The following is a 20,162-nucleotide window of genomic DNA, read 5'->3' as shown; positions in this document are numbered from 1 at the left end:
GACAGCCATACAGATGACTGACAGGAGGAGGAGCAGCAGTGGGCTGACAGATGACTGACAGGAAAAGGAGCAGAGAAAGTTGTATAAATGACCGACAGGAGGAGCAGAGAGCCGTACAAATGACTGACAGGAGGAGGAGGAGGAGCAGCAGAGAGCTGTCTGTGTTGGAGGCCACATTGGGCAGGTGAATCCAGTCTTCAGGACGTGTACTTGGAATGCTTTATCGGAATGGACAAGTAATACTGTTACCCAATTGTCACCTCACGTCAATGCAGCATAAACCTGTTGGAGGATCTCAGCCCCTGAGCTCACCACTCCTTCCCCCAATCAAGCAGTGAAGTCAAGATCAACGGCGGGATGTAATGGCGTCTGAGTTTGCAGGAGGTGCGGGATGACAACCGAATTCGGACGTTATTTTAAAGCAGCAATCATTTACACGATAAAACCATGCCTTGCACGATTGTCCAATTAAAAAAAACATCCGGCCGGCATCCCGCACCCCCTGCAAACTCAGACGCCATTATATCCAGCTACAAGCCTGTATATGCTTTCCAACACACCCGGAAGTTGCGATTTTTCGGGTAGTCTCCCACATCCCCCAGAAGAGTGCGGCAGCTGTATCTACCACATCCTGCCCACTTCCTAATGAAGTAATAAGAACAGCAATCGTGGCTCCGCATGGAGGGTGTGGGGCTAAAATGACGCAATTCACAACATTTTGCTGTTATGGGGCGGGGTCCAATGACGCGGCAGCCCGGCCCTGTTGCCCAAAGTGGCCAGCAGCGTCTCCTCTCTGGGCTTCTGCCGGAGAGGAGACACAAAATGCTGTTGATTACTATATACGGACAAACTAGACTAGAGCAGCAATGTTCATGGGGCACCAACATGATGGAATCTGGTTGATTTTAAATAAGTTTTTCTTTATATTTCTTTTAGTTCTACTTGCTCTTTATCTACCTGTGACCTTCCACTGCTGGGTTTTGTAGCTTACCACACAAAAAAAATAAGAATTTACTTACCGATAATTCTATTTCTCATAGTCCGTAGTGGATGCTGGGGACTCCGTAAGGACCATGGGGAATAGCGGCTCCGCAGGAGACTGGGCACATCTAAAGAAAGCTTTAGGACTAACTGGTGTGCACTGGCTCCTCCCCCTATGACCCTCCTCCAAGCCTCAGTTAGGATACTGTGCCCGGACGAGCGTACACAATAAGGAAGGATTTTGAATCCCGGGTAAGACTTATACCAGCCACACCAATCACACCGTATAACCTGTGATCTGAACCCAGTTAACAGCATGATAACAGAGGAGCCTCTGAAAGATGGCTCACAACAATAATAACCCGATTTTTGTAACAATAACTATGTACAAGTATTGCAGACAATCCGCACTTGGGATGGGCGCCCAGCATCCACTACGGACTATGAGAAATAGAATTATCGGTAAGTAAATTCTTATTTTCTCTAACGTCCTAAGTGGATGCTGGGGACTCCGTAAGGACCATGGGGATTATACCAAAGCTCCCAAACGGGCGGGAGAGTGCGGATGACTCTGCAGCACCAAATGAGAGAACTCCAGGTCCTCCTCAGCCAGGATATCAATTTTGTAGAATTTTACAAACGTATTTGCTCCTGACCAAGTAGCTGCTCGGCAAAGTTGTAAAGCCGAGACCCAAGATGAGCCCACCTTCCTTGTGGAGTGGGCATTTACAGATTTTTGGCTGTGGCAGGCCTGCCACAGAATGTGCAAGCTGAATTTTACTACAAATCCAACGAGCAATAGTCTGCTTAGAAGCAGGAGCACCCAGCTTGTTGGGTGCACACAGGATAAACAGCGAGTCAGATTTCCTGACTCCAGCCGTCCTGGAAACATATATTTTCAGGGCACTGACAACGTCTAGCAACTTGGAGGCCTCCAAGTCCCTAGTAGCCGCAGGCACCACCAATAGGTTGGTTCAGGTGAGACGCTGAAACCACCTTGGGGAGAAACTGAGGACGAGTCCTCAATTCCGCCCTGTCCGAATGGAAAATCAGATAAGGGCTTTTTCAGGATAAAGCCGCCAATTCTGACACGCGCCTGGCCCAGGCCAGGGCCAACAGCATGACCACTTTCCATGTGAGATATTTTAACTCCACAGATTTAAGTGGTTCAAACCAATGTGACTTTTGGAACCCAAAACTACATTGAGATCCCAAAGTGCCACTGGAGGCACAAAAGGAGGCTGTATATGCAGTACCCCTTTTACAAACGTCTGAACTTCAGGGACTGAAGCTAGTTCTTTTTGGAAGAAAATTGACAGGGCCGAAATTTGAACCTTAATGGACCCCAATTTCAGGCCCATAGACACTCCTGTTTGCAGGAAATGTAGGAATCGACCCAGTTGAATTTCCTCCGTCGGGCCTTACTGGCCTCGCACCACGCAACATATTTTCGCCAATTGCGGTGATAATGTTTTTGCGGTTACATCCTTCCTGGCTTTGATCAGGATAGGGATGACTTCATCCGGAATGCCTTTTTTCCTTCAGGATCCGGCGTTCAACCGCCATGCCGTCAAACGCAGCCGCGGTAAGTCTTGGAACAGACAGGGTCCTTGCTGGAGCAGGACCCTTCTTAGAGGTAGAGGCCACGGATCCTCCGTGAGCATCTCTTGAAGTTCCGGTTACCAAGTCCTTCTTGGCCAATCCGGAGCCACGAATATAGTGCTTTCTCCTCTCCATCTTATCAATCTCAGTACCTTGGGTATGAGAGGCAGAGGAGGGAACACATACACTGACTGGTACACCCACGGTGTTGTTACCAGAGCGTCTACAACTATTGCCTGAGGGTCCCTGGACCTGGCGCAATACCTGTCGAGTTTTTAATCATGTGGAAGACTTCTGGGTGAAGTCCCCACTCTCCCGGGTGGAGGTCGTGCTGAGGAAGTCTGCTTCCCAGTTGTCCACTCCCGGAATGAATACTGTTGACAGTGCTATCACATGATTTTCCGCCCAGCGAAGAATCCCTGCAGCTTCTGCCATTGCCCTCCTGCTTCTTGTGCCACCCTGTCTGTTTACGTGGGTGACTGCCATGATGTTGTCCGACTGGATCAACACCGGCTGACCTTGAAGCAGAGGTCTTGCTAAGCTTAGAGCATTGTAAATGGCCCTTAGCTTCAGGATATTTATGTGAAGTGATGTATCCAGGCTTGACCCTAAGCCCTGGATATTCCTTCCCTGTGTGACTGCTCCCCAGCCTCGCAGGCTGGCATCCGTGGTCACCAGGACCCAGTCCTGAATGCCGAATCTGCGGCCCTCTAGAAGATGAGCACTCTGCAACCACCACAGGATGGATACCCTTGTCCTTGGTGACAGGGTTATCCGCTGATGCATCTGAAAATGCGACCCGGACCATTTGTCCAGTAGGTTCCACTGGAAAGTTCTTGCGTGGAATCTAATGAATGGGATTGCTTCGTAGGAAGCCACCATTTTTACCCAGAACCCTTGTGCATTGATGCACTGAGACTTGGTTCGGTTTTAGGAGGTTCCTGACTAGCTCGGATAACTCCCTGGCTTTCTCTTCCGGGAGAAACACCCTTTTTTCTGGACTGTGTCCAGGAACATCCCTAGGAAACAGAAGACAAGTCGTCGGAACCAGCTGCGATTTTGGAATATTGAGAATCCAATCGTGCTGCCGCAACACTACCTGAGATAGTGCTACACCGACTTCCAACTGTTCCCTGGATCTTACCCTTATCAGGGAATCGTCCAAGTAAGGGATAACTAAAATTCCCTTCCTTCGAAGGGATATCATTTCGGCCATTACCTTGGTAAAGACCTGGGGTGTCGTGGACCATCCCTACGGCAGCGTCTGAACTGATATTGACAGTTCTGTACCATAACCTGAGGTACCCTTGGTGAGAAGGGTAAATTTTGACATGAAGGTAAGCATCCTTGATGTCCCGAGACATCATGTAGTCCCCTTTTTCCAGGTTCGCAATCACTGCTCTGAGTGACTCAATCTTGAATTTGAACCTCTGTATGTAAGTGTTCAAAGATTTTAGATTTAGAATCGGTCTCACCGAGCCGTCTGGCTTCGGTACCACAATAGTGTGGAATAATATCCCCTTCCCTGTTGCAGGAGGGGTACCTTGATTATCACCTGCTGGGAATACAGCTTGTGAATGGCTTCCAAAACTGCCTCCCTGTCAGAGGGAGACGTCGGTAAAGCCTACTTTTGGAAACGGCGAGGGGGAGACGTCTCGAATTTCAATATGTACCCTTGAGATATTACCTGAAGGATCCAGGGGTCTACTTGCGAGTGAGCCCACTGCGCACTGAAATTCATTGAGAACGGGCCCCCACCGTGCCTGAGCTTGTAAGGCCCTAGCGTCATACTGAGGGCTTTGCAGAGGCGGGAAAGGATTTCTGTTCCTGGGAACTGGGTAATCTCTTCAGCCTTTTTCCTCTCCCTCTGTCACGAGCAGAAAAGAGGAACCTTTTGTCCGCTTGCCAACAAAGGACTGCGCCTGATAATACGGCGTCTTATTTTGAGAGGCGACCTGGGGTACAAACGTGGATTTCCCAGTTGTTGCCGTGGCCACCAGGTCTAAAAGACCGACCCCAAATGTCCCCTTTCAAAGGCAATACTTCCAAATGCCGTTTGGAATCCGCATCACCTGACCATTTTACTGGTAGAATTGGACAATGCACTTATACTTGATGCCATTCGGCAAATATTCCGCTGTGCATCCTGCATATATAGAAATGCATCTTTTAAAAGCTCTGTAGGCAATAATATACTATCCTTATCTAGGATATCAATATTTCCAGTCAGGGAATCCGACCATGCCAACCCAGCACTGCACCTCCAGGCTGAGGCGATTGCTGGTCGCAGTATAACACCAGTATGTGTGTTAATACATTTTTGGATACCCTCCTGCTTTCTATCAGCAGGATCCTTAAGGGCGGCCATCTCATGAGAGGGTAGAGCCCTTGTTCTTACAAGCGTGTGAGCGCCTTATCCCCCCTAGGGGGTGTTTCCCAACGCACCCTAACCTCTGGCGGGAAAGGGTATACAGCCAATACTTTTTAAGAAATTATCAATTGTTATCGGGGGGAAACCCACGCATCATCACACACCTCATTTTATTTCTCAGATTCAGGAAAACTACAGGTAGTTTTTCCCTCACCGAACATAATACCCCTTTTTGGTGGTACTCGTATTATCAGAAATGTATAAAACATTTTCCATTGTCTCAATCATGTAACGTGTGGCCCTACTGGAAATCACGGTTGTCTCTTCACCGTCGACACAGGAGTCAGTATCCGTGTCGGCGTCTGTATCTGCCATCTGAGGTAACGGGCGCTTTAGAGCCCCTGACGGCCTATGAGACGTCTGGACAGGCACAAGCTGAGTAGCCGGCTGTCTCATGTCAACCACTGTTTTTTTATACAGAGCTGACACTGTCACGTAATTTTCAACAGTACATCCACTCAGGTGTCGACCCCCTAGGTGGTGACATCACTGTTACAGACACTCTGCTCCATCTCCACATCATTTTTCTCCTCATACATGTCGACACAAACGTACCGACACACAGCACACACACAGGGAATGCTCTGATAGAGGACATGACCCCACTAGCCCTTTGGGGAGACAGAGGGAGAGTATGCCAGCACACACCAGAGCGCTATATATATATATACAGGGATAACCTTATATAAGTGTTTTTCCCCTTATAGCTGCTGTATGTTTTAATACTGCGCCTAATTAGTGCCCCCCTCTCTTTTTTTTTTAACCCTTTCTGTAGTGTAGTGACTGCAGGGAAGAGACCGGGAGCTTCCCTCCAACTGAGCTGTGAGGGAAAATGGCGCCAGTGTACTGAGGAGATAGGCTCCGCCCCCTTTTTGGCGGCCTTATCACCCGTTTTTCTGTATATTCTGGCAGGGGTTAAATGCATCCATATAGCCCAGGAGCTATATGTGATGTATTTTTTGCCATGTAAGGTATTTTTATCATGTTTTATTGCGTCTCAGGGCGCCCCCCCAGCGCCCTGCACCCTCAGTGACCGGAGTATGAAGAGTGCTGAGAGCAATGGCGCACAGCTGCAGTGCTGTGCGCTACCTTATTGAAGACAGGAACGTCTTCTGCCGCCGATTTTTCCGGACCTCTTCGCTCTTCTGGCTCTGTAAGGGGGCCGGCGGCGCGGCTCCGGGACCCATCCAGGCTGGGCCTGTGATCGTCCCTCTGGAGCTAATGTCCAGTAGCCAAGAAGCCCAATCCACTCTGCACGCAGGTGAGTTCGCTTCTTCTCCCCTTAGTCCCTCGATGCAGTGAGCCTGTTGCCAGCAGGTCTCACTGAAAATAACAAACCTAAACTAAAACTTTCACTAAGAAGCTCAGGAGAGCCCCTAGTGTGCACCCTTTTCGTCGGGCACAGAAATCTAACTGAGGCTTGGAGGAGGGTCATAGGGGGAGGAGCCAGTGCACACCAGTTAGTCCTAAAGCTTTCTTTATATGTGCCCAGTCTCCTGCGGAGCCGCTATTCCCCATGGTCCTTACGGAGTCCCCAGCATCCACTTAGGACGTTAGAGAAATGCTTTGTAAGCAAAAACCCTGACGTGCTTTTTACGCTAGGTTTTCTAACAGGTCAAAGGTCGTCATTTAGTGTGGATTGCATTTGTAACGCAGCTCGCAGGCAGCCTTTATACTGAAAGGCTTTGTATGAATGGTTATACAATATCACTCTGGGACTTGCCTCTGTGACAGCGGCGTCTGCACACACGGGATTAGCTATACTGGGTGCAGGGGGTGCCATTGCTATGTGTCCCAGAGGCTTACAGGGCCCCGGACCCAGGTCATATAGTTGATAACCAATTTTCTGGATTTGTCTGCTAATGAATTGGGTCTGAGCCACTGCCCAGCCTGTACGAGGTGACATTTTCAGCGAGTGGTGTGGTTAGAAGATGTTATAATGGTAAGGGGTCATGTAACGTGGCATAATCTGAATTTTGTGGCATAATCTTAACTGGAGGGAAATGTAATATGGAATAATCTAACTTGCTCATTGTAATGTGGTATAAAATAAACAGGAGGACAATATACTATTACATAATATGAACTGTGGCACTGTAATGTGGCACAATATGAAAAGGGGGCACTATAGTGTGACATAATATGAACTGGGGCACTATAGTGTGGCATAATATGAACTGGAGGCACTATAGTGAGGTATAATATGAACTGGAAGCACTATAGTGAGGCATAATATGAACTGGAGGCACTATAGTGTGGCATAATATGAACTGGGGCACTATAGTGAGGCATAATATGAACTGGAGGCACTATAGTGAGGCATAATATGAACTGGAGGCACTACAGTGAGGCATAATATGAACTGGAGGCACTACAGTGAGGCATAATATGAACTGGGGCACTATAGGGAGACATAACATGAACTGGAGGCACTATAGTGTGGCATAATATGAACTGGGTCACTATAGTGTGGCATAATATGAACTGGAGGCACTATAGTGAGGCATAATATGAACTGGAAGCACTATAGTGAGGCATAATATGAAATGGAGGCACTATAGTGTGGCATAATATGAACTGGGGCACTATAGTGAGGCATAATATGAACTGGAGGCACTATAGTTAGGCATAATATGAACTGGAAGCACTATAGTGAGGCATAATATGAACTGGGGCACTATAGTGTGGCATAATATGAACTGGAGGCACTATAGTGAGGCATAATATGAACTGGGGCACTATAGTGAGGCATAATATGCACTGGGGCACTATAGTGAGGCATAATATGAACTGGAGGCATTATAGTGAGGCATAATATGTACTGAGGGCACTGTAATGTGACATAGGCCCAGATTTACTGTATCAAGCTTTGGAGAGTGATAAATTGCACATAGATAAAGTACCAACCAATCAGCTCCTAACTGTCATTTTTAAAACCCAGCCTGTAACATGGGCCGTTAGGAGCTAATTGGCTGGTAGTTAATCACCGTCCAATTTATCACTCTCCAAAGCTTAATAAATCTGGGCAATAATATGAACTGAGGGCACTGTCATAATGTGACTTTTTGGGCACTGTGTTGCATAATGTGTACCGGCAGCCCTACAATGTGACATAATGTGAGCTAGGGCACTACTATGGGGCATAAAATAAACTAGGGCACTACTATGGGGCATAAAATAAACTAGGACACTACTATGGGGCATAAAATAAACTAGGACACTACTATGGGGCATAAAATAAACTAGGACACTACTATGGGGCATAAAATAAACTAGGACACTACTATGGGGCATAAAATAAACTAGGGCACTACTATGGGGCATAAAATAAACTAGGACACTACTATGGGGCATAAAATAAACTAGGACACTACTATGGGGCATAAAATAAACTAGGACACTACTATGGGGCATAAAATAAACTAGGACACTACTATGGGGCATAAAATAAACTAGGGCACTACTATGGGGCATAAAATAAACTAGGACACTACTATGGGGCATAAAATAAACTAGGACACTACTATGGGGCATAAAATAAACTAGGACACTACTATGGGGCATAAAATAAACTAGGGCACTACTATGGGGCATAAAAGTAGCACCTGCTGTGGACAGGCGTCTCTTTAGAAGCCGGGAAAGGTCGGCTAACATACAGGGTGTTGAGAAACACAGAACCTCCCTCATTGAAACACCCCCCAGCTTAAGGCTGATTACGGGGTCTGACAATAAAAGAACAGTGGGCACATTGGTGAAGTCTCAGTATTACAGCTTTTTAATCTGATTTTTATACCAGATGGTGCAAATCTGTAAGAGTGGGAAGTACTTCCACCTTCTGGTAAGCAGATGTGGATGAAATTTTATTTATAATAACATTTGGACTACACCAACGTAGACTGTTGTCGGCATTTACATATGTTAGGTACATTGTATAAGTCAGGATAGGAATGTTCTTTATACGTGTTTTTAGCATATATTGTTATATTACATTGATATATAATAGAATGTGATTGTCCTTTCACTAAACCGCTCGTTTATTTATACAGTACATCACAGCCACTATTTCTCCCTCCTCTTGAGATTGTGGGATAAAACTCACTATGACCTTAATAGGACTAAACTCCATGATATAAGGAGGTATAAGAAAATGGGCTACAATACACAACGCAGAGAGAGGCTGCACATTGATAACGCAAAACAGCGCCACCTACTGTCCCTCCACAATAGCTTCCAAAGCCTTACTCAGCCTGCAGCTGTTGCTGTATTCCAACATAGTATAGGGAGTTCGGAAAGGTCCTCCGCAGTGACTATGTGTCTCCCCACACAGAACTAGTATGACAGCATAATTGTTTTTAAGCACGTTATTTACATGACATAAAACAGAATATGTTACATACTTGTCTACATTAAGTGTTGACCTTCTCTGACCTGCAGCCAGAGACGGTGCTCAGCGTGGAGGAACTTTCCGAGCTCCCTGTACAAGTCCCACCATCCAAGGACCCCAAACAACCAGTGCATCAGTAACTACCTCTAAATGCATACAAGGCCTCTGCATACACTGCTTTGCCACATGCGGTAATCAGTAGCCAGCAGTTATATTCCGGCTCACGTTTCCGTGTTGCAGGCCTTCTGCCCTTGTTTTCACTGATCAGATTTTCTATTGACTGTTTATTTTCATCTCCTGACTCCCACGTGCACAAATTCAGCCTGTTTGCTGCTATATAAACCTGTAATCTTCTGTCAAGCCCCAGAGTTCTCTATTTCTCCCACCCACTCCAGTACCTTCACGCCACTGATTCATTTCCAGAACCCGCTTCTCGCTGTGCCCACGTATCTTTTGTACAGAGTCTTTGTAGTATTCTTATCAACGTCCCTGAACACCTGCTCCCCCCAGTCTGAGACTCCCACAGCCTCTGCACTCATTCATCTTACACCTAGAATACAGCCGCAGTCCCACTTTCTATCCAAAGGCAAATGCAGGCTCTTCTATACTCAAAAGTAAAAACTGAAGTTCAATCCCCTATACTGTGACAGTGACAGCCGCTGATGTGTCCCTCTCTGATACCATCATTGGGTTCTACAGGAGTTCTCGAAGACCTTACCACAGGAACTCTCCATTCATGTAAATGGGAGAGGGGTGTGGATCGTTGGATCGACAGTAATTAGGTCGACAGTCATTAGGTCGACCACTACTGGTCAACAGTGACTAGGTCGACACCAGAAAAGGTCGACATGAGTTGTTGTTTTTTAAATGTTGGTGTCGTTTTCTTTGTAAAGTGACCGGGAACCCCAATTAGTGCACCGTGTCCACTCACCATGCTTCAGGTTACTATTCCCAGTCGTAGTCCACGTGGATCGCAAAGTGTTAAAAAGTTCAAAAAATAAGTTTTTTTTTTTTTTAAAAGCTCATGTCGACCTTTACATGTGTCGAACTTTGCTATGTTGACCTAGTGACCATGTCGACCAATAGCGGTCGACCTAATGAGTGTTGACCTAAAGACCAGATACCATGCGAGAGGCAGGATAACAGCAGCACGCCCATTATAAACACCAGAGGGCCCCCAAATCAGGGGTAACAAGACAACTCAAGTACTGTAGGAGGCATTTGAACACCACCTAGAACGGTGTACAGCTATTGGGTACCAGCTGAGCACAGAACTCATTACACTGAGTCAGTTACAAGTTATGAGTCCCGGGAGTATCACAGATTAGCGCAACTTTCTCATCCTCTCTGTAACACACTCAGTGCACGGATGTCACTCTATCCTCTTTCTGTCTCACACACACTCAGTGGATGGCTGTCACTCTCATTATCTCTCTGTCTCACACACACTCAGTGGATGGCTGTCACTCATTATCTCTCTGTCTCAAACACACACTCAGTGGATGGCTGTCACTCTCATTATCTCTCTGTCACACACACACACACACACACACACACACACTCAGTGGATGGCTGTCACTCTTACCCTCTGTCACACACACACACACACACACACACACACACACACTCAGTGGAAGGCTGACAGTCTCACCCTCTCTCTGTCTCACACACTCAGTGGATGGCTGTCACTCTCACCCTCTCTGTCTCACACACACACACACACACACACACACACACACACACACACACACACACTCAGTGGATGGCTGTCACTCTCATCCTCTCTCTGTCTCACATGCACTCAGTGGATGGCTGTCACTCTCATCTCTCTGTCTCACACACACTCAGTGGATGGCTGTCACTCTCACCCTCTGTCACACACACACACACACACACACACACACACACACACACACACACACTCAGTGGAAGGCTGACACTCTCACCCTCTCTCTGTCTCACACACTCAGTGGATGGCCGTCACTCTCACCCTCTCTGTCTCACACACTCAGTGGATGGCTGTCACTCTCACCCTCTCTCTGTCTCACACACTCAGTGGATGGCTCTCACTCATCCTCTCTGTCTCACACACTCAGTGCACGGCTGTCACTCTCATCCTCTCTCTGTCTCACACACACCCAGTGGATGACTGTCACTCACACCCTCTCTCTGTCACATACACACTCAGTGGATGGCTGACACTCTCACCCTCTCTCTGTCTCACACACTCAGTGGATGGCTGTCAGTCTCACCATCTTTCTGTCTCACACACTCAGTGGATGGCTGTCACTCTCACCCTATCTGTCTCAGCCACACTCAGTGGATGGCTGTCACTCTCATCCTCTCTCTGTCTCACACACACTCAGTGGATGGCTGTCACTCTCATGCTCTCTCTGTCTCACACACTCAGTGGATGACTGTCACTCTCATCTTCTCCATATCACACACACTCAGTGGATGAGCTGTCACTCTCACCCTCTCTGTCTCACACACACTCAGTGGATGACTATTACTCTCATCCTCTCCATATCACATACACTCAGTAGATGGCTGTCACTCTCACCGTCTCTGTCTCACAAACACTCAATGTATGGCTGTCACTCTCACCCTCTCTCTGTCTCACACACACACTCAGTGGATGGCTGTCACTCTCACCCTCTCTCTGTCTCACACACACTCAGTGTATGGCTGTCACTCTCATCCTCTCCATATCACACACACTCAGTGGATGGCTGTCACTCTCACTCTCTCTCTGTCTCACACACACCCAGTGGATGACTATTACTCTCATCCTCTCCATATCACATACACTCAGTAGATGGCTGTCACTCTCATCGTCTCTGTCTCACAAACACTCAATGTATGGCTGTCACTCTCACCCTCTCTCTGTCTCACACACACACTCAATGGATGGCGGGACACTCTCACCCTCTCTCTGTCTCACACACACTCAGTGGATGGCTGTCACTCTCACCGTCTTTCTGTCTCACACACACTCAGTGGATGGCTGTCACTGTCACCCTCTCTCTGTCTCACACACTCAGTGGATGGCTGTCAGTCTCACCATCTCAATGTCACATACATTCAGTGGATGGCTGTCACTCTCACCCTCTCTCTGTCTCACACACACTCAGTGGATGGCTGTCACTCTCACCCTCTCTCTGTCTCACACACACTCAGTGAATGACTGTCACTCTCATCCTCTCCATATCACACACACTCAGTGGATGGCTGTCACTCTCACCCTCTCTTTGTCTCACACAAACTCAGTGGATGGCTGTTGCTCTCACTCTCAATCTGTCACACACATTCAGTGGATGGCTCTCACTCATCCTCTCTGTCTCACACACTCAGTGCATGGCTGTCACTCTCATCCTCTCTGTCTCACACACTCAGTGTACGGCTGTCACTCTCATTCACTCTCTGTCTCACACACTCAGTGGATGGCTGTCACTCTCGCCCTCTCTGTCTCAGCCACACTCAGTGGATGGCTGTCACTCTCATCCTCTCTCTGTCTCACACACTCAGTGGATGGCCATCACTCTCACCATCTCGGTCTCACACACTTAGAGAGGGTGAGAGTGACAGCCATCCACTAAGTGTGTGAGACAGAGAGGGTGAGAGTGATGGCCATCCACTGAGTGTGTGAGACAGAGAGAGGGTGAGAGTGATAGTCATCCACTGAGTGTGTGTGAGACAGAGAGGATGAGAGTGACAGCCATCCACTGAGTGTGGCTGAGACAGAGAGGGTGAGAGTGACAGCCATCCACTGTCTCAGCCACACTCAGTGGATGGCTGTCACTCTCATCCTCTCTGTCTCACACACACTCAGTGGATGACTATCACTCTCACCCTCTCTCTGTCTCACACACTCAGTGGATGGCGGTCACTCTCATCCTCTTTCTGTCTCACACACACTCAGTGAATGACTATTACTCTCATCCTCTCCATATCACATACACTCAGTAGATGGCTGTCACTCTCATCGTCTCTCTGTCTCACACACACACTCAATGGATGGCTGTTACTCTCATGGTCACCCTCTCTCTGTCTCACACGCACTCAGTGGATGGCTGTCAGTCTCACCGTCTTTCTGTCTCACACACACTCAGTGGATGGCTGTCCCTCTCACCCTCTCTCTGTCTCACACACACTCAGTGGATGGCTGTCACTCTCACCATCTCAATGTCACATACATTCAGTGGATGGCTGTCACTCTCACCCTCTCTCTGTCTCACACACACTCAGTGGATGGCTGTCACTCTCACCCTCTCTCTGTCTCACACACACTCAGTGAATGACTGTCACTCTCATCCTCTCCATATCACACACACTCAGTGGATGGCTGTCACTCTCACCCTCTCTCTGTCTCACACACACTCAGTGGATGGCTGTCACTCTCACCCTCTGTCTCACACACACTCAGTGGATGGCTGTCACTCTCACCCTCTCTCTGTCTCACACACACTCAGTGGATGGCTGTCACTCTCACCCTCTCTCTGTCTCTGTCTCACTCTCACACACACTCAGTGGATGGCTGTCACTCTCACCCTCTGTCACACACACTCAGTGGATGGCTGTCACTCTCACCCTCTCTCTGTCTCACTCTCACACACACTCAGTGGATGGCTGTCACTCTCACCCTCTCAATGTCACACACATTCATTGGATGGCTGTCACTGTCACCTCACCCTCTCTCTGTCTCACACACACTCAGCGGATGGTTGTCACTCTCACTCTCTCAGCCACACTCATCAGGTAGCTGTCTCTCCCCCTCCTACCTGCCCCTGGATGAGCCGCAGCAGGGAGCTCCTGTCCATATACCCGCAGAGAGGCTGTTGGTGTGCGGGGCGCTGCGGTGTAGAAGGTGTCTGTACCTGCGGCCTCTCCCATGCAGCAGCACCTGCAGCCCCCACCGCGCACTGGGGGAGAGAGGAGGGGGCGTGAGGATGGATGGAGGAGCCAGATGCAGGAGTATGATGGAGGGATAGCAGGGAGCAGAGAACACTGAGTGCAGGAGGGAGTAGTGAGGGTGAGTGCAGGGGGGAGGCAGTGGAGGGTGAGTGCAGGGGGAGTAGTGAATGTGAGTGCAGGGGGAGGCAGCGGAGGGTGAGTGCAGGGGGAGGCAGCGAGGGTGAGTGCAGGGGGAGGCAGCGAGGGTGAGTGCAGGGGGAGCAGTGAGGGTGAGTGCAGGAGAAAAGCAGCGGAGGGTGAGTGCAGGAGAGAAGCAGCGGAGGGTGAGTGCGGGGGGGGGGGGGGGGGGGGCAGCTGTGAGGGTGAGTACGGGGGAGCAGCAGCAGCAGAGGCCGGGATGATGGGCAGGTGCAGTGTGTGCAGGATGCTGAGCTGCCGGGGATGAGCAGGGGGACACGGCGGCTGGATGCAGTGCAGCCGGGTCGGCGCTGTCAGTCAGTGGGGCTCACACACCCGATCCACGCTGTCACATCCCCCCCTCTGCTACACACAGGCCCGGGGACCGCCCGCGAATGCCAATGAGACGGAACGGTGGTGTGTGGCAGCCGGTAGCCAATCAGAGGCCGGGGGCTGGGGGCGTGCCGGGGGTGGGATGTGTCCCCCCCCCCCCCCCAATCACACATGTCACCTGGGCTGGAGAACCCCAAACACAGCAGTGTCCTCATACCTGGCTCTCAGGTATCCCCTCCCACCCTCCATCACTCTCACGTTCATCCCCTCCATATAATACATGTCACGTGTATTGTGCACAAGAGCTAGCACTCTGCCTGGCTCACACTCAGTATCACTCCCTCCATCTAATACATGTGTATTGTGCACAAGAGCTAGCACTCTGCCTGGCTCACACTCAGTATCACTCCCTCCATTTAATACATGTGTATTGTGCACAAGAGCTAGCACTCTGCCCGGTTCACTCAGTATCACCCCATCAATCTAATACATGCATATTGTACACACTCAGTATCACCCCCTCCTTCTACTACATGTGTATTGTGCACAAGAGCTGGCACTCTGCTCCCTGCCTGGCTCACACTCAGTATCGCCCCTTTATCTAATACATGTGTATTGTGCACAAGAGCTGGCACTCTGTCCCCTGCCTGGCTCACACACAGTGTCACCCCCTCTATCTAATACATGTGTATTGTGCACAAGAGCTAGCACTCTGCCCCCTGCCCAGCTCACACTCCGTATCACTATTATAGTGACCCTTTCATGCAATGTGTCCAGGCTGTAGCAAAGCTACTAGGAACCTTAGTAGCACTTTGTATATATTAGGAAATATTTTACAGTGTATCTTCTACATCTGCAACAATCAGTGTGGCTAATATACACCCAGGTGTATGACAAAATCAATGTGTATAATATAACCTCAGGTGCATGAGACAGTGTGTATAATATACACCAAGGTGTATAACACAATCAGTGTGTATAATATACACCCAGGTGAATGACACAATCAGTGTGTCTAATATACACACAGGTGCATGAGACGATCAGTGTGGATAATAATATACACCCAGGTGCATGAGACGATCAGTGTGGATAATAATATACACCCAGGTGCATGAGAAAATCAGTGTGTATAATATACACCCAGGTGCATGACACAATCAGTGTGTCTAATATACACACAGGTGAATGAGACAATCAGTGTGTATAATATACACCCAGGTGCATGACACAATCAGTGTGTATAATATACACCCAGGTGCATGACACGATTAGTATAGATAATATACACCCAGGTGCATGACACGATTAGTATAGATAATATACACCCAGGTGCATGACACAATCAGTGTGGGTAATATACACCCAGGTGCATGAGACAATCAGTGTGTATAATATACACCCAGGTGCATGACACAGTTAGTGTGTATAATATACACCCAGCTGCATGACACAATCAGTGTAGATAATATACACCCAGGTGCATGACGCAATCAGTGTGAATCATATACACCCAGGTGCATGAGACAGTGTGTATAATATACACCCAGGTGCATGGCACAATTAGTGTGTATAATATACACCCAGGCGCATGAGACAATCAGTGTGTATAATATACACCCAGGCGCATGATGCAATCAGTGTGGATGATATACACCCAGGTGCATGACACAATCAGTGTGGATGATATACACCCAGGTGCATGACACAATCAGTGTGGATGATATACACCCAGGTGCATGGCACAATTAGTGTGGATAATATACACCCAAGTGCATGAGACAATCAGTGTGTATAATATACACCCAGGTGCATGACACAATTAGTATAGATAATATACACCCAGGTGCATGACACAATCAGTGTGGATGATATACACCCAGGTGCATGATACAATCAGTGTGTATAATATTCACCCAGGTGCATGACACAATCAGTGCGTATAATATATACAGTAAGGCGCATGACACAATCAGTGTGGATGATATACACCCAGGTGCATGACTCAGTGTGGATGATATACACCCAGGTGCATGACTCAGTCAGTGTGGATGATATACACCCAGGTGCGTGACTCAGTCAGTGTGGATGATATACACCCAGGTGCGTGACTCAATCAGTGTGGATGATATACACCCAGGTGCGTGACTCAATCAGTGTGGATGATATACACCCAGGTGCGTGACTCAATCAGTGTGGATGATATACACCCAGGTGCGTGACTCAATCAGTGTGGATGATATACACCCAGGTGCATGACTCAATCAGTGTGGATGATATACACCCAGGTGCATGACTCAATCAGTGTGGATGATATACACCCAGGTGCATGACTCAATCAGTGTGGATGATATACTCCCAGGTGCATGACACAATCAGTGTGGATGATATACACCCAGGTGCATGACACAATCATACACCCAGGTGCATGACTCAATCAGTGTGGATGATATACACCCAGGTGCGTGACTCAATCAGTGTGGATGATGTACACCCAGGTGCGTGACACAATCAGTGTGGATGATATACACCCAGGTGCATGACACAATCAGTGGATAAAGGACCTTATTCAGCTTCAGCTGCAGTTTTGCTATTTCAGCAAAACTGCATATGGCTTCTTTAGCATGCTGGGGGCCACACAGAATAGGGCAATGCCGCCCAGCATGTAAATACCCAGCAGCAATGTAATTGTGATCGCAACGCTGATTTGTGGAAGCCCCCCTGCCTCAGCAGTCAGGTTGTGAAGGCAGGCGCCAAGCTGACATCACACGCCCCTGTTTCCGACGACAAGCCCGCCCAAAGCTGAGTCGACTCCCCTGCAACACTGTGTCGGCACCCTGTGAATGCCTCTGCCTATCGATAAGGCAGAGGCGTTAACATCAATGCGATCACATTCTCCTGGCCATGCATGCACAGCACGGGACTACAGTGGCCACGAGCACAGGAGAATGCGGTCACATCGCATTAGTGATGCAGCCTGAATAAGGTCCAATATACACCGAGGAGTATGACAGCGTATACAGAGTAAAGCACGTTTTCTGATGTCTTATTGCCTCAACAAATCCCTGTTCCTGAATGCACCTTATGAGGAGCCTGAGGAGTGTTCATCATGCATGAACTGCTGTAGCAGGGGTGTGATGGGTCACGGTGAGCATCGTGATCAAACCTCCCAGAATGCTCTGCTCGTGGACTTCCCTCTCAATTTAGGATTGCCATCAGCTGTGGTGAAACGCCTTTGGTATCAGTCAACTTGTTCTAAACAGGCGACGGTAATCCTAAATTAAGGCATACTTGCCTACTCTCCCGGAAGCTGCGGGAGACTCCCGATTTTCCGGGTAGTTCCCCACGACCCCGGAAGGGTAGGTGGCTCTCCCGCATCAGCTGCTGGGTGGAGGGGGCGGGGCTATAAGTCGTGATTGTGTCATTTAGCCCCGCCCCCTACCAGCAGACTCACAAATCACAGGCATTTTCATGTTTTAGGCGTGGGGCCTAGTGACGCAGTACTCTGGTTCCGCCTCCCGTAGTGTCAGGCTGCGTCTCCTCTCTGGGCTTCTCCCGGAGAGGATCCTGAAAAAGTAGGTGACTGTGATTAAGAGGGAAGTCCAGGAACAGAGTATTTTGTCCCTCCTGGAATGGGTCATGTTGGGAGGTACCGTATATACTCGAGTATAAGCTGACTTTTTCAGCACTTTTTTTTATGCTGAAAAAGCCCCCTCGGCTTATACTCGAGTCAGTGCCTGGGAAGGAGGGACACTGTCAGGTCCGGGTGTTTTTGTGAATCCGTTAACCCGGAACCAACCACAGGTGTAGGTGCTGGGCTATGAAGAAAGCAGGGAGGACGAAGAAAGTTCCGATTCATATATTTATTCAAAATAACAATTCAGTAAAGGGTTAACTGACAAGTTGTTAATCATCATATTATACTGAAGTATTGCAGGAATAATATGCAAGAGAAAACTCAAAAATAAATAAAAGAAATGTTCATGGAAACATATGCAAAACAAGCTGATGAATAAATGTTGGATTGTCCAAATATAAACAAGCTTTGATGCTGAACTGCAGAATGTGATTAACTGGATAATGCAGACATGAAGAGATAACTGTAAGGATTTGCAATGGAGTTTTGAGAGTTAACTGAGAGACTGTGAAGAATTATCCTTGTTATGACAACATAGCAAATATAAACAAGCTTTGATGCTGAACTGCAGAATGTGATTAACTGGATAATGCAGACATGAAGAGATAACTGTAAGGATTTGCAATGGAGTTTTGAGAGTTAACTGAGAGACTGTGAAGAATTATCCTTGTTATGACAACATAGCAAATATAAACAAGCTTTGATGCTGGACTGCAGATTGTGTTTAACTGGTTAATGCAGACATGGAGAATTAACTGTAAGAATTGGCAATGGAGTTTTGAGAGTTAACTGAGAGACTGTGATGAATTATCCTTGTAATGACAACATAGCAAATAAAAGTACTGAATTGGGTTACTTGCGGGTTCCGGAGATCACTGTGAAACTGTAGTAGAAGACAAGGTGATGAATGGGTTAAATGCAGAGTTGAACAAACGAACAGCTGAGAGAAACAGAATCCTCCAGACTTTGAATGATAGGCAGACTGACAAGGTAACCTCATGCAGGACACTGGGAATCCAACTATTTCCAATAGGAGTGCAATTAACTGACAGCACAGCAGAGAGCCGGTGGATCTTTCAGCAGTGAAGGCTGCAGACGGACCTCTGGGAACGGAGGCGATATCTGGACCACGGGAATCACACAGGAATGCACGGAGAGAGCTCAGAGCTAGAGCACAGCTTTGATACAACAAAGCACTGGCCCAGAGTAACATAATCCCAGCCTACTTAAAGGCAGCACAAGCACGGGATTGGCTTACACCTGCCCACAGGTGTTTTCACAAGTGCTCTGTATTAGCTATTTGGTCTCCAACATGGCCACCTCCTATACAGCAGACACACCGCAGTGCCTTAGGCCATTTGGTCCCCGCACTCACAGTTCCCAGACTCTGCATTACCTGTGCCATTGATCACGCCGTGTCCCCACACGGGCGCACAGCACCGCGAGCAACCACACTGGCAACGGATGAACCCCAGAACCCGCAAAGGTGAGAGACCGGTTCGTGACAGTACCCCCTCTTCTACGGGTGGTCTCCGAACACCTTTGAACCTTGTCAGGATTTTTGGAGAAGTATTTCTGTACCAGTCTTGGAGCATGAACATCTTCAGAGAAAACCCAGGATCTCTCCTCCGGACCGTAACCCTTCCAGTCGACCAGGAACTGTAAACGTCCATATTGGGAACGTGGGTCCACAATCTCTTTAA

At 48.2% G+C, this 20,162-nt stretch overlaps 1 protein-coding gene across 1 annotated transcript in view; it reads right to left on the bottom strand.

Moving 5' to 3' along the window:
* The window catches only part of RHBDL1 (rhomboid like 1), a 68,306-nt gene extending 53,398 nt beyond the window's left edge, over nucleotides 1-14,908 (bottom strand). Inside the window, exon 1 of the mRNA XM_063935064.1 lies at nucleotides 14,180-14,908. Coding sequence (XP_063791134.1) covers nucleotides 14,180-14,218 — 39 coding nt within the window. The 5' untranslated portion in view covers nucleotides 14,219-14,908. The remainder of the gene's footprint in view (nucleotides 1-14,179) is intronic.
* Nucleotides 14,909-20,162: the final 5,254 nt, after the last annotated feature.

This window comes from Pseudophryne corroboree, chromosome 7 (assembly GCF_028390025.1).
Source record: "Pseudophryne corroboree isolate aPseCor3 chromosome 7, aPseCor3.hap2, whole genome shotgun sequence".
Lineage (NCBI taxonomy): Eukaryota > Metazoa > Chordata > Amphibia > Anura > Myobatrachidae > Pseudophryne > Pseudophryne corroboree.
This window is presented reverse-complemented; position numbering and strand designations above follow the sequence as displayed.